Source organism: Epinephelus moara, chromosome 10 (genome assembly GCF_006386435.1).
Source record: "Epinephelus moara isolate mb chromosome 10, YSFRI_EMoa_1.0, whole genome shotgun sequence".
In the NCBI taxonomy this organism is placed as follows: domain Eukaryota; kingdom Metazoa; phylum Chordata; class Actinopteri; order Perciformes; family Serranidae; genus Epinephelus; species Epinephelus moara.
The window spans coordinates 2,568,251-2,581,311 of NC_065515.1; the positions used below are offsets into that span (position 1 = coordinate 2,568,251).

Consider the following 13,061-nt stretch of genomic DNA (forward strand, 5'->3'; position numbering starts at 1 on the left):
AAACTCCACTGCTCTGTTTGTTTCATATCACACACACACCGTGCTCCTGCTGCTCCAGGTACCAAACACTCACATCATTTGTCTCATAGCAGGCGTGGTCAAACTTTGGTTTGCAGGTCATTCAGTTATAATACAGTCATATTACATGTGACTTTTCTCTCTTGTTTCTCAGGTTGAAGTTAAAGATCTCACACTTTATTTTATGAACTCAGTAGATTTATTTGTCTCAGGACGTCCACATCCAGTGTCTCCATCTGTGAGATCATAACTAGTTTTAACAACTAAAGACTCTCTGAACAAACTGTCACACTCAGTCTGTTTCTATGGCATCAGAGAAAATGGATTTATTGATATTAAAATCCCTGTAAACATGTCAGTGTGAGTGAAATGGTCCTGCAGTGAATGTGTCACAGTGGGACTAACACACCCAGATCATGTGACTCCTGCATGTATACAGTCAATCAGACCCAAACTGGCCGAGGCGCTCTGAGCATGCTCCACAGTTTCCGCCCCGGGCTTTGACCCGGAAGTCCAATAGCATTAAATGTGTAAGAGAAGAAGAAGCCGGTAACAACATGGAGAAATCTACATCCAGAGCCGTGACTTTTTGGACGGACCAAATGTACAGAGCTGTAAAGTTGTCCACCATGGTAGCAGTTAGCTGCTAGCTAACCGTAGCTAACTTGTTTGTCCATTGTTTGGTCTGTGACGTAATAGGTCAACAGGAAAAAGGTCCAATACTAACAAGCTGAAAGGGGGCATATCTCCACCTATCGTAGAGGAGTCGCACATACTTGGCTCAATAAATGGATTCCCCTCCCGTGCTTGTATACTGGGACAAGGACAGTAGGCCAGTTAGATGTCCTCGTCCAGCTGGGACTGTAGCTACACTAAACTGTTTCCATGGAAACGGACTGAGTGAAGCTCATCTGGAAGCTCATCATCCTCACCAGGGTCGACCTGACAGCAGGTGCCGTGTTGTGCAGCTGTGAGGTCAGTTGATGTACTGCTGGTTGGATGTTCAGAAGCAACACTGGAGACGTCTCCTGGTTGTGAAATGAACACTGAGTTGACAGTCAGCAGCTCTGGTGGATGTTCCTGCAGTCAGCATGTTAACAACACGCTCCGTCTGTGTCATGTGATCAAACATGGTTCATCTCTCCACTGTCCCAACAATCACCAGCTCTGCTTTGGGTTGAAATGAACCCAGTTAGATGTAAAACATGCCTCTCTGTACAAGAGTTTCTCCACGTCAGAGAAACTCCACTGGTTCATGGATTCTGGCTTGTTTTGGGATTTTTATTCTTCTTGCATTTTAACTGGCTGCTGTGCTCGCTCTTTGTGGCGTGTAGCCGTTCAACTCGTCAGTGTTTATAGTTGTAACAACAGGTCGCTCAGTGAGACTTTCACCTGGTTAAACAGAGGATGTATTAGTCGGAGGCACACCTGTCAGGTGCTGCTCACTGTCACAGTTTGAAATATTCTACTGAGCGCATCAAAAGTTTTCAACCTGTGAAAAATGAGAGCAAAAACAAAAGTGCTGTGTGTGAAGTGTTGCTCAGTATATGATCATTATGACATGTTAAATATGCAACAACAATAAAGGAGCAGTTCAAGTGCAAACCAAACAGTTTGAGATTTAATTTCAGCGCAGACAGAAACTTGGAGAGATTTTAAAAACACTTTAATGTTTTTAGTAAAAGTGAAACTTTGGCATTTTCTGACAGGAAACAGCAGCAGAGAGAAATACGGGCACTTCATTTACCTTCAGTTTAAAGCAGTGGAAAATATCAAAGATGCTCAAACATGTTAAAATGTTTATTTCATAAGTTCCAAGAATTCTCCTGGAAATATGAGAAACGTGAAACTGAAATGTGACCTGAGAGTTTTAGTTGCTGAAAAGCAGCTGAATATGAAACACGAGTCGTCTGCAGGCAGAAAAACAACAGGTGGAGAAAAAAGATTCAAATAATAAATAAAGAATTCATATTTATTTGGCTTTAAACTGACGATCTTCTCATTATTGGTCACTAAAAGTTGTTTCTGAGAAACTTCAGTTCTGAGGAAATGAGCCCCCCCCCCAGTACATCTTACATCATATCATCATCATCATCATCATCGGGATTTTAGTTCAGACCAACTTAAAGGAAAACTCTTCTTTATATCAACCTGATGGGTTTTACATGAACGTAACTTTGACTCAAATCATTTCAAACACTTTGTTGTTTGTTCAACACAAAATAAACTGGTTTATTTACATGTAGCTGACGCCTGTGACACACTGCCTGCCTCAGGCGTGTGTGTTGTTGTTTGTTTGTTTTTTGGCATCCATGTTAAGAGGTTAGATCAGCCACACTGCCTGTGTGAGCAGTGCTTCTCAGATGCTGCTGAGCGTGAGCTGAGTGGTTCCCAGCTGGTGGGTCGTGGGTCCGTTCTGAGTGGACAGCAAGTGACTCGCGAATGTGTCAAGTTTGTAAAAAAAAAAAAAAAAACCACTATTTTGAAGTACAGTGAATTTTTGGCACAGCTTTTATTTTATTTTGAAGTACAGTGAATTTTTGGCACAGCTTTTATTTTGAAGACGGCAAACTAGGCAAAGGCATGTATGATGCAGCATGTCTTAAAGTGTGCGGAGGCTAAACTGATGACTGAGAAAAGTGGAGCAGTTAGGAACCACTGGTGTAGAGAAGAGAGTGCCCCGGGTATGATTCTTAAAACCCAGAAATGAGTTAGCATGTTAGCGCTTCCTGTTCCCTGGTCTTGAGGTCAGTGTGTTTTTGGTTCAGTGTGTGAAATAACACAAGCTGAGAGACCTTCACATTTTGTTCTTCGTCAGTAAATACCCAGTGTGAACTCTGAAGCTTTTATGTGTCTCTAACAAGAGTCTAAATGAGACGACAGAACGTCGTCACGCTGAACACGACTTTACAGCCTCACTGTGGTGGTGACGTTAAAGTCATGTGACCGTGATGTAGTTAGTTTACAGCCTTACGTTAGCGTTTTACCTCTGTTGATTTAATTTATTCTTCAGTAATCATAAAGTGGTGTTCGTCAGTGAAGATTATCTCACTGGACAAAACCTGAAGGATCAGAAACGTTTATTTTCTGTAATAATCCAAAATCAAACAAAAAAAAATCCTGTTTGCTTTCTGACCAGGGAACCAGGGTGACGCTGACTTCAATGTCGGCCTACAGAGAAGTACATCCTGCAGCGCTCTGTGGGAGCCCCGCCTGTTTTATTTTTCTGCGTGCAGTTTTCAGCAAAAACAATTGAAAGTGTTTTTTTGATGAAAGATTCTTTTTGTGTTTGTAAATGTGTTTTGTGGGCGGAGCCAAACTGGCGGCAGAAAGTGACAGTAGTGGTGTCGGCATTAGCGCCAAATAAAACATAAAAATCACTGTAACGTTTATATTTCTCAACCGATTGCAATGAGTCATTTTTCGATCCACGAGTTTATGATCTACGTGTAGTGGAAATAAAGTTTTGTCTGCAGTTAATTATAATCTGGATATTCAGACTGTAATAGCTGCTGGACGCTCAGTAGAGGAGTGTGTGTTTGGATTATTTATTATTTACATGGTGATAAATCATAAGAGTTGAAAAAAAAACTCACATTTGTCAAACATGGATTTGTCTTATTATCCTTAATAGTTGTGGAGACGTCCACATATAATTTAATTTAATGTGGACGTCCATCTTATCAATGTGCTAGCATGCTAGCTAGCTAACGCTGTCTGTTTATTAACTCCTGGATCATAACAAAGTACATTAACTGTCACCACTGCTCACTTTAGGAAGGACACCACAAGAAAACCCTTAATGTGCATTTAGATCGGTTCATCTGCATCCAGGCAGGGAAAGTGAAAGGCTCGCTAACATTAGCCATGTAGCTAACGTAGCTAGCATGCTACCTATGGCTGATCGCTGACAGGTAGAAACAAACAATGACCCAGTGTCTGTTTATTAATTTCAACAAAGAACATGTTTTCTTGTGGTGTCCTTTCTAAAATGAGCAGTTTCTATATTCTGTTCTGATCCAGGAGTTCATGAACAGACAGCGTTAGCTAGCTATCTACAAAGGTGTCTGATGTTGCTTCCACATTAAATGATATTCTGTGTGGACGTCTACTCAAGTTTGAACCAGGGACAATGAGACAAATTCATGTTTGACAGATGTGAGTTTTTACAGTTCCTATGATGATGAATTATCTTTCAGCACATCAGTGATTCAGTTCATGTAATCCAAACACACTCTTCTGCTGAGCGTCCAGCAGCCATTACAGCCTGAATATACACATTAGAATTAACCAAAGACGAAACTTTATCTTCTACTACGGCGTCCTCAGAGACGGTTTTCCATAAAATGAAGGTTTTCTTAAACTGTGTTCCTGTTCTGACATCCAACGACACCACAAGACATTTTTATTCTGGGTCTGTCACTGCTTCTCTCTGATGTCGGCTGTTTTTCTGCCACCAGGAGGCGCACGCCACTGCTGTGACGTAACTGTGACGTCCACTCAGAGCTGGTCTATTAACGTCACGCCACCTTTCACCGCAGTTTAAACGTCTATCTGTCACAGATATGAAAAAATAAAAATATTTCTTATTAACTCAGCCCTTCCTGTTTCAAAATAAAAGCCTTCAGACAGTGTATCTGTGACAGGATCCCTTCATCTGTCAACACCACGCTTTTAATTGTGAAATATTTGCAGAGTCGTGATGCTGTCGATGCAGCGGCTGCACGGTGCAGTGAGTTTTTAGGGGATTAGCTTTTAACTGTGTAAATACAGTCGTTACAGCAGCAACGCCGTCTGTGTGACACACGTGCGAGCTGCAGCAAGGTAGCATCACACGCTGCTCGTGCAGTGATCGAGACCCTCGCTCTGGTTTGTGTTTCATGTGATACAAGCGATGTTTCAACAGTCACAGATTTCTAATTAATAACACAAGGAAGATATTTCACGTAACGTCAGACATGTCTTTGGCTCTTTGTGAACTTTTTTTAAACAACAGCCAAAACAACGTGTGATCAACACTTTTCTAAACATATCGTTCATTCAAAGCCTGGAAAACAGTTTTTGTAGTTTGATAACTTTTCCAGGGGTTGTATGACCGTGTGAACTGTCACTGCGATCTGATATCACCTCAGAGGAAAGTTTCGGCTGTGTTGGATTATTCAGTTTAAAAAAATACCCCAAAATAAAAAAGACATCTCAGAGTGAGCGTGGAGAGCGAGGAGTCGTCACACAGCTGTGACTGTGTAGCTTCATTCCTGCACATCAGGAAGTTTCAGGCACTCGTTTGCAAACAGCCAACGACACACACTGACAGCCTCACACAGGTAAACAAAGTCGACCTGGACGTCTGCAGTGAGCCAATCACACGGCTGCTCTCAGTGTTTACTTTGTGTCACAGACTCAGAGTGTTTGAGATGACTCAGGTTTATTGTGAACTACGTTCTAATTTCACTGAGTCTCAGGTGGAGAGTCACATCAGTAGAGCGGAATCGTCCTTTAACACAGTGTTTAAACTCGAACACGCCGCCGCCATCAGACGGCAGAAAGTGAAAGTGAAACCTCAAAGTGTCTCAGCTGGTCTGGAGTCAGTCTGCAGTAGTTTAAGCACAGTCGGAGCAGAAAACTCAAGACACAAGAACGTTCTTAGAAATAATAATAAACAGAAGGTGATTATATCAACACAAACTAACCAATACCACCTTAAAAAAATAATAATTATCCCGCTCGGGTTCGTCGAGCAGCTTTGGCGTTAATCTTCAATAACTGTTTGGTCCGTCTCTTCCTCCTCCAGCAGTCTCTCTCTCTGATCCATAATCAATACCATGTGATCACGTCTGATCCGTCAGGTGACGACACGACAGCTCCGACGGGACTCATCTGAACAGAGACACAGATAAAACTGATCAATCAATCAATCAATCAATCAATCAATCAATCAATACTTCAGTTACAACACGTTACTGAAGCTCAGGACACGGCTGACCCCGGGTCAGATCCAGGTTTCAGAACCTCTGTTGTTGTTGTTTATGTTTATTATGTGGGGTCATAGCTTTAACTCTTTAATGTCCACACCAGGAAAACAGAAATTATTGATTGAACAGACCTGGTCATTTCATATCTACAGAACAGATGAGACGTCTCTTCATAGTGTTTGTAAAAATCTACATTACAAACCATGTTCTGTTATAATATCTCTAATATGTTAATATACAAACATATATCAGGGGTTACCATGGAAACAGCAGTGTTAGCAGTACGAATAATATGTCCATGGATTTATTCTGGATATTTACCATCACAGAAAACATCATACAGATATAATTTTATTCATCAAATATATAAAGTGAAAATGGGGGAGGCGTGTCAAATAATTTTAAGCTTCGGGGGGATATACCTCAAATAAATACCTAAAAAAAATACCCCAAATAAATACCTCAAATAAATACCCCGAATAAATACCCCAAATAAATACCTCAAATAAATACCCTGAATAAATACCTCAAATAAATACCTCAAATACATACCCAAATAAATACCTCAAATAAATACCCCAAATACATACCTCAAATAAATACCTCAAATAAATACCCAAATAAATACCTCAAATAAATACCCCAAATAAATACCTCAACTAAATACCTCAAATAAATACCCAAATAAAGGAGAGATTCTCCGTCCAGTTATCATAGATAAGTAAGTGTACACGGTGTGATAGCTGTCAGCTTTTATATCACAGTATATCGCTGCCACTCTTCCCACCACACAGAGCCGTCATGTCTGCAGCGACTGTTTCTGATACTAACTTCCTGTAAAGACAGACTATTTAAAGACACAGTGACATCTAGTGGATGTTTGTAGGATAACAGACTCAAACTGAAGGGTAGAGACAGCTCAGTCAGGTCGACCTCAGAGACTCAGAAGGAGCTCCACCAAACTGTGAGCTAAAGTTGATCGATATCTGTCGCTTGTTTTATTCTTTGTCTTACTTTTATTTGGCGGCTACTCCGTTTGAAGCTACAGTTCCCATAATGCTTTGGGGAATGTAAACAGGAAGTGTAATGTTGCTGTGAGTTAAACTTTGAGCCCTGTTGTTTTTAATCTGGTGAAATAGTCTCGATTCACAGTGAGCTGAACGATGTGAGAGCAGATCCTGTCTGCAGTGAGCCTACTGATGTACAGGTGTCTGTGACACTGCAGATAATATCAAGACATGAGGATCCTCAGGGAGGTTCCTCTGGTTTCTTAGTGGATTGGCAGGTGTTTATTCTGGACAGACGTCAGAGAGAACGAGACGTCACACTGAATGATATAAACATGTTTCTGTGTGTTCACATTTCACTGAGTGATGAAGAACAGGAGGAGGAGGAGGAGGAGGAGTTCTGACTGAGTGAGTTGGTGCTAACATGCAGTATTCTGTGTGTGTTGACCTCTGACCTGCGGAGGCTGCGAGCTTCGTAAAGCGTGTCGTCCTCATCGCTTTCCACCGCATCCATCTCCACGGAGTCGTCGTAGTTGGACAGCAGGCCGTACTTCTTCTTGTAGGTGGGTCGCTTCAGCCTGACAACCAGGTAGAAATCATCATTACCAGACTCTAATGCTGGTGGAGGGAAAATGATTCAGCGTTGTGTTTGGTGGATCAGACGCACGCTGAACTAAAGGGAGGCTCCAACTGCTTCAGAAAACCACCTGAGTCATGTTTACAGAGTGTGTGCGGCTGCTGGTGAGAGACAGAGTTTAAACTGTGAGGTTCCTGGGTGGAGTTTGGTGTGACGGCTAAAGGGGCCGTTATGGAGGTATGGTTAGTTTTTAGTGAAAACAGATAAACTGATTTAACTAAACCGATCAAGTGTCAAACCTTGACTACATAAAAATAATCTGGAAGGATAAATTCATCATTAAAATATTTGCTTGGTGGGCTGAACGCAGCGATGAATGCAGAACTAAAGAGTAAATCCGACAGCGTTAGAAAAACACGACTCACATTTAACGTGTGTACAGTCGATAACGGGAGAGAAAACATTAAATTACTTGGTTTTTTAAATGGACTTTGGTGTGATATCTGTCCACAGGTAAGACAGGCAGTCAGTGAGGTGACATTACAGTTGAGATAAGGAGGTACAGACCTCGTACTGTACGACCACTGATCAAATTTTCTACAAATCTCTCCCTGTGGTTCTGTTCCTTCCACCTGTCAGTCACCTGGATGTGCAAAGACACCACACCAAACTCCATGGATAAATCTGCTGATTTAATGCTCCTCCTCTTATCAGCACTTCTACATCGTCTGTTAAATGTAATGCATGTGATTTTCTAAAGCTGCAGGAGCGACTCAGCCTCAGTAATGTTCACAGCTTGGACGAAAATAAACAGATATTGCAGGTAAAGGGAAGAGTTTATTGTATTTTGATGATGTGTAGATTTGATCATTTAATGAATGCTGTTTGACTCAATGACAGTCCATATGTTGTAATGAAAGTGTATTTATGGTTATTCTCTGTGTCCAGCTCTGATGCAGAGGCACCACTCTATAAATACTACACAACATGTTTGATTGACTTCCTGAGAAACTAACTTGGTGAGAGTTAGGAAGAGGTTCACATGCTGAATTAAAGAGTGGCCACAGACATGATACTAAAGGGCATAAATCATCTTTCACAGCATATACACACCTGCTGATACTAGAGGAAGAATTAAATTGATAGGTTTATGAATGAGGTTTGGTGTGACGTCAACAAATCTATTAGTTTTGGGTTAATATAATATTTGTCAACTGTCTTTATGTAGTTTTGAACATCTTTTATCTGAGCTGTGCCTTAAACCCATCATGTTTAATATCACAGACATTACACTAAGCTCTGCTTCTTCCTTTACACACACACAGTTTGGACGCAGTACCAAACTCCATTGATAAATCTAGTGATTTAATACGTCTTCTCTTACCAACACTAACACATAATGTATTAACTGTCATACATGTGATTTTCTGAAGCTGGCAGTGACGCATTTCCGTTCGGCTTACATCTCGTCTGAGAATACAGTTAATCTTTCTAGAATAATAATAATGTTTTTAACATTGTGAGAGATAAACGTCAGGACCAAAGTTAACACGGTGTTTAGTTCAGGTGTTCACAGAGTTGTAGATTGTTCGTTTTTCTGAGCGGAGTCAAACAGTTGTTCTCACCTCACGGCTCGGATCAGGAAGTAGAGAACTCCGATCATGGTGATGCCGATGAGGACGTACAGGGCCCTCTGGATCATCGAGCTGTCCACATCGAACCCGTTAGACAGCCCTTCGGTACCCTTCCCGCCGCCGCCGCTGTGTGTGGAGTTCAGCCCGCTGGAGTTCGTCACGGCGGGTTTGATCGCCGCGGTGCTGCCGGGGGCCGCTGGAGTCACATCCTCCGCCGCGGACACGAACAGCCAACAGATCGGTACAAGAGCCGCCGAGAGAAGTCTGTAAAAAGTCATTTTAACAACCGGAAACTGTCCGCGCGGACTTAGAGGAGAAAGCAATGGCGGGAGAGTGTGGCGTTTTTCACCGGAACCGAGAGCAGACCCGGGTTTTCCAGATACACGTCGCGTTGGCTGAACTCTGTTGATATCATAAAGTAAATCCAAAACTAGGAAGTTCACATCCACCTACCGATGACGTCAGGCCTGTCTGTGGAGCACGTTCACCCTCAGTCTGACTCGTAGGACTTTCAGGTAACTCCTGCCAACCAATCACAAGCCAGACACCTGCAAGGTCAGATCCGGGGTTTAAATAACACAGCACAGCAAGGAAATGTCAATCACTTTATTTTATCCAAAATTAGATTCTTTTTTTAAAAATTAATTTTTAGACCAGATTGAGCCGAATTGATGAGCAGCTCCTCTCAATGCAAGAAAATATATAGATCACATTTTACAGACAATGTAGAAGTGTTATGAAGAGAAGAAGCATTAAATCACTACATTTATGAGAGGAGTTTGGTACAGCGTGTGTTTACATACAGGTGAACAGAAGGTTGTTGTTTTTAAATGAGTCAGTTTTTGCCTCAGTTCAGATGAGGAGGTTCAGAACTCCAAAAGGAGGAGTAAGAATATCTACTGATATAAGAGGTCATCAGTGAAATGACTTTAATCACTAAATTGTGATATTTATGGATGGAGTTTGGTGTGGGGTCTGTCCAGGCACAGGTCAATGACAGGACGTATGCTGTTATGAAGGTAACGTTAGTTTTCATCACAGTTTATGAGGAGGAGCTAAACCATCAGGATATCAGTGTTACTGAGGGTTTAAATGACACATGTAGTTGTCAGTAAATGCAGTGAAGATTAAAATGACCAAACGTGAACAAAGTGAAGAAAATACTATGCAAAACCAATAATTAGTGTCCAAAATAATAAAATTATTTCAAACATTTTCAGATCAGACATGAGCTGAACTGAAGAGCGACTCCTTCAGCTTTAGAAAAACATATAAATCACATTCTTCAAAGTAAGAATTCCTCTTGATATGTGAGATATCTTTAAATTGTGAGATTTATGAATGGAGTTTGGTGTGGTGTCTGTCCAGGCACAGGTAAACCACATGTTGAGCTTTTAACAAGGTAATGTTTTGTCATACTTCATGAGGAGGTGCAGAAATGTTGGCATTAAACGTGTTACCGATAAACAGTTTGAGAATTATATATATTTTAGAAATCTATATATATTTAAAAAGGTCAGAATAATTAGAGGGGATCAGCTTTGTGAGATGCATGCAGAGTGATTCTACAGAGTGTACCAATGCTGAAAGCAAAGAAACCATCACATGGCTGAATTTAAAATAGAGTTTGGTGGGAATTAATTTATACAGCTGATAAATGATAAATAATAATGATGGATCAGTTGGCTTCATGCCAAACTCCATTAGCAAATCCAGCTAATTAAATGCTTCCCCTCTGATCAGCAGAGGGATATGTGCTGTAAAATATGATTTATATTTTTTGTAAAGTTTTAGGAGCCACTCTTCAAGTCAGCATGCATCCTTTCCACAGAAGATAAAACTTTATTGATCTACAGAGGAATAACAATCGCTTGTCCCAGCAGCACAGAGACAGGCTGAGAGCGAAGAGACAAATTTGACTGAAAGAAATACAGATAAATATTGATATTGATGATGCAAACTGTTCTCTGTCCTCAGCCTGATCAATCCGCAGATATCCAGTTACACGTGACCTTCGGCCGGTCTCATTTGTAATCGATCATATAACCAAGTCCAAGTCATGTGACCTCACCTCAGCTGTATACAGGTCAAAGTTCACCAACATGCTGAATCTTTCTTCATGACGGCCTTTTTCCCTCTGATTTTACAAACCTCTGCTTAATAACTTTTCATGTAAACATCACAGAAACACATTCAATATCTTGGATTAAAGAAAACATTTTCTTTATTTATACAGGCCTGTTTAATCGACCCTTTTAGGTGACGTCATGATGACATCATGTTATCAGCTGGAGGTGCAGCTGCCTCTCCCCCACAGGGCTGTAGGCTACATAGGAGTGTTAAAATGTGTTTGTCTTGTTGTGTTATTGGGAGCCAGAATAGAAGGAGTCATGGCTCAAACTATGGTTAAATGTGATAAGACCAAAGGACTGAATGGAGGCCATCATCAAAAATGCTCACATGTGACAGTGTCCAGAGGGCGCTCTGCTGCTCCGTCTCCACAGACAGTGTGTCCAGAGTGCGCTCTGCTGCTCCGTCTCCACAGACAGAGTGTCCAGAGTGCGCTCTGCCACTCTGAGAGTGCGCTGCTCTGGATAACCCAACGCTACATTCAGACAGCGCTCCAATTTATCAACGCTCCAGTTTGTGTCAGAGTGCGCTCCCACACTCACAATGAGTGTTTCTGAATGCAGCACTCACATCATCTTCCTCCATCGTCTAAAACAAGACAACACAACTTGTTAGCTAGCGCTAGCTAATGTCTGTGGAGAACTGTTTTGCCTCCAGCTAAGCCCCGCCCACCAAAAACCACCACACTGTTCACTAACAGTTAAAGGGTCCATATTTCCTTCTGTGAGCCAAAATCTCGCAAAACTGGCTAAAATGTGTTTTTTAATATTTTGTTCTAGATTGTTTTGAACAGATTTTTTCTTGAAGTTAAAAACAACCAAAGAACAACAGATGCAGCGTCTCTCTGAATATCACTTTTTTAAAATCCCTTCTTCACGAGTCATGACTGAAATATTCATATAGTTTAGTCACTCATAATACATTTTTCACCTGTTTTTTTGGAGGAGTTTTTCCTGATCAGCTGTGAGGGTCCAAAGGACAGAGGGCTGTGGTCTGCTGTAAAGCCTCTGAGCCAAACTGTGATCTGTGATATTGGGCTTTATAAATAAAATTGAATTTAAATTCTTGTTTGTAGAAATCTGCTGCCTCTGCAGAGTCTGCAGACGGTCCTCCAACAGCAACAACACCTCCATCACAGAGTCAGCACCACCTTTGTTTAACCAGAGAGACAAAACCCAGGGTCAACACATAAAAAAATCTTTTTTCATTTAAACATGCAGGAAGTTCACACCTCACAAAGTACACATGGTGTGTGTTTCATCAGCTAATAAGGAATCTTTAGACTGACTCTGACTCACTGTAGGCCAAATAGATAATAATTAAATAACAGATAAATAAAGTCTTTCACATTCACTGTTAACTGAATGAATACATTCTTTATAGAGAGGTGGTGGCGACGTGGCGTGTTTCTCCTGTCTGTTGCAGGTCACAGCTGGACTCTGTGAGAACATCTGGACAGCTTCAGATCGCTGCTGATCTTCGTGGTAGTGGTGTTTCCTCCATCTCTGCGTCCTGATGATTTCTCCATCAGCTGTAATCCTGAGCAGCAGCAGCAGCTGTCTACCTGCCTTTTTAACTGATGAGCACTGAGCACGCTCACATCTGGACAGATGAGATCACTCGGAGCTAATGATTACACTCTCACCTGTTCATCCTGATGGTCTCACACACACACACACACACACACACACACACACACACACACACACACACACACACACAC

At 41.4% G+C, this 13,061-nt stretch overlaps 1 protein-coding gene across 1 annotated transcript; it reads right to left on the reverse strand.

Moving 5' to 3' along the window:
• Positions 1–2,540: 2,540 nt before the first annotated feature.
• fam174c (family with sequence similarity 174 member C) lies at positions 2,541–9,631 on the reverse strand. Its single transcript, XM_050055606.1, has 3 exons — positions 9,200–9,631; positions 7,453–7,575; positions 2,541–5,895 (listed from the first exon to the last, which is right to left on the reverse strand). The coding sequence occupies exons 1-3, from the start codon at positions 9,484–9,486 to the stop codon at positions 5,892–5,894; spliced, it is 414 nt and encodes a 137-aa protein (XP_049911563.1). The 5' UTR covers positions 9,487–9,631; the 3' UTR covers positions 2,541–5,891.
• Between the last annotated feature and the right edge of the window lie 3,430 nt (positions 9,632–13,061).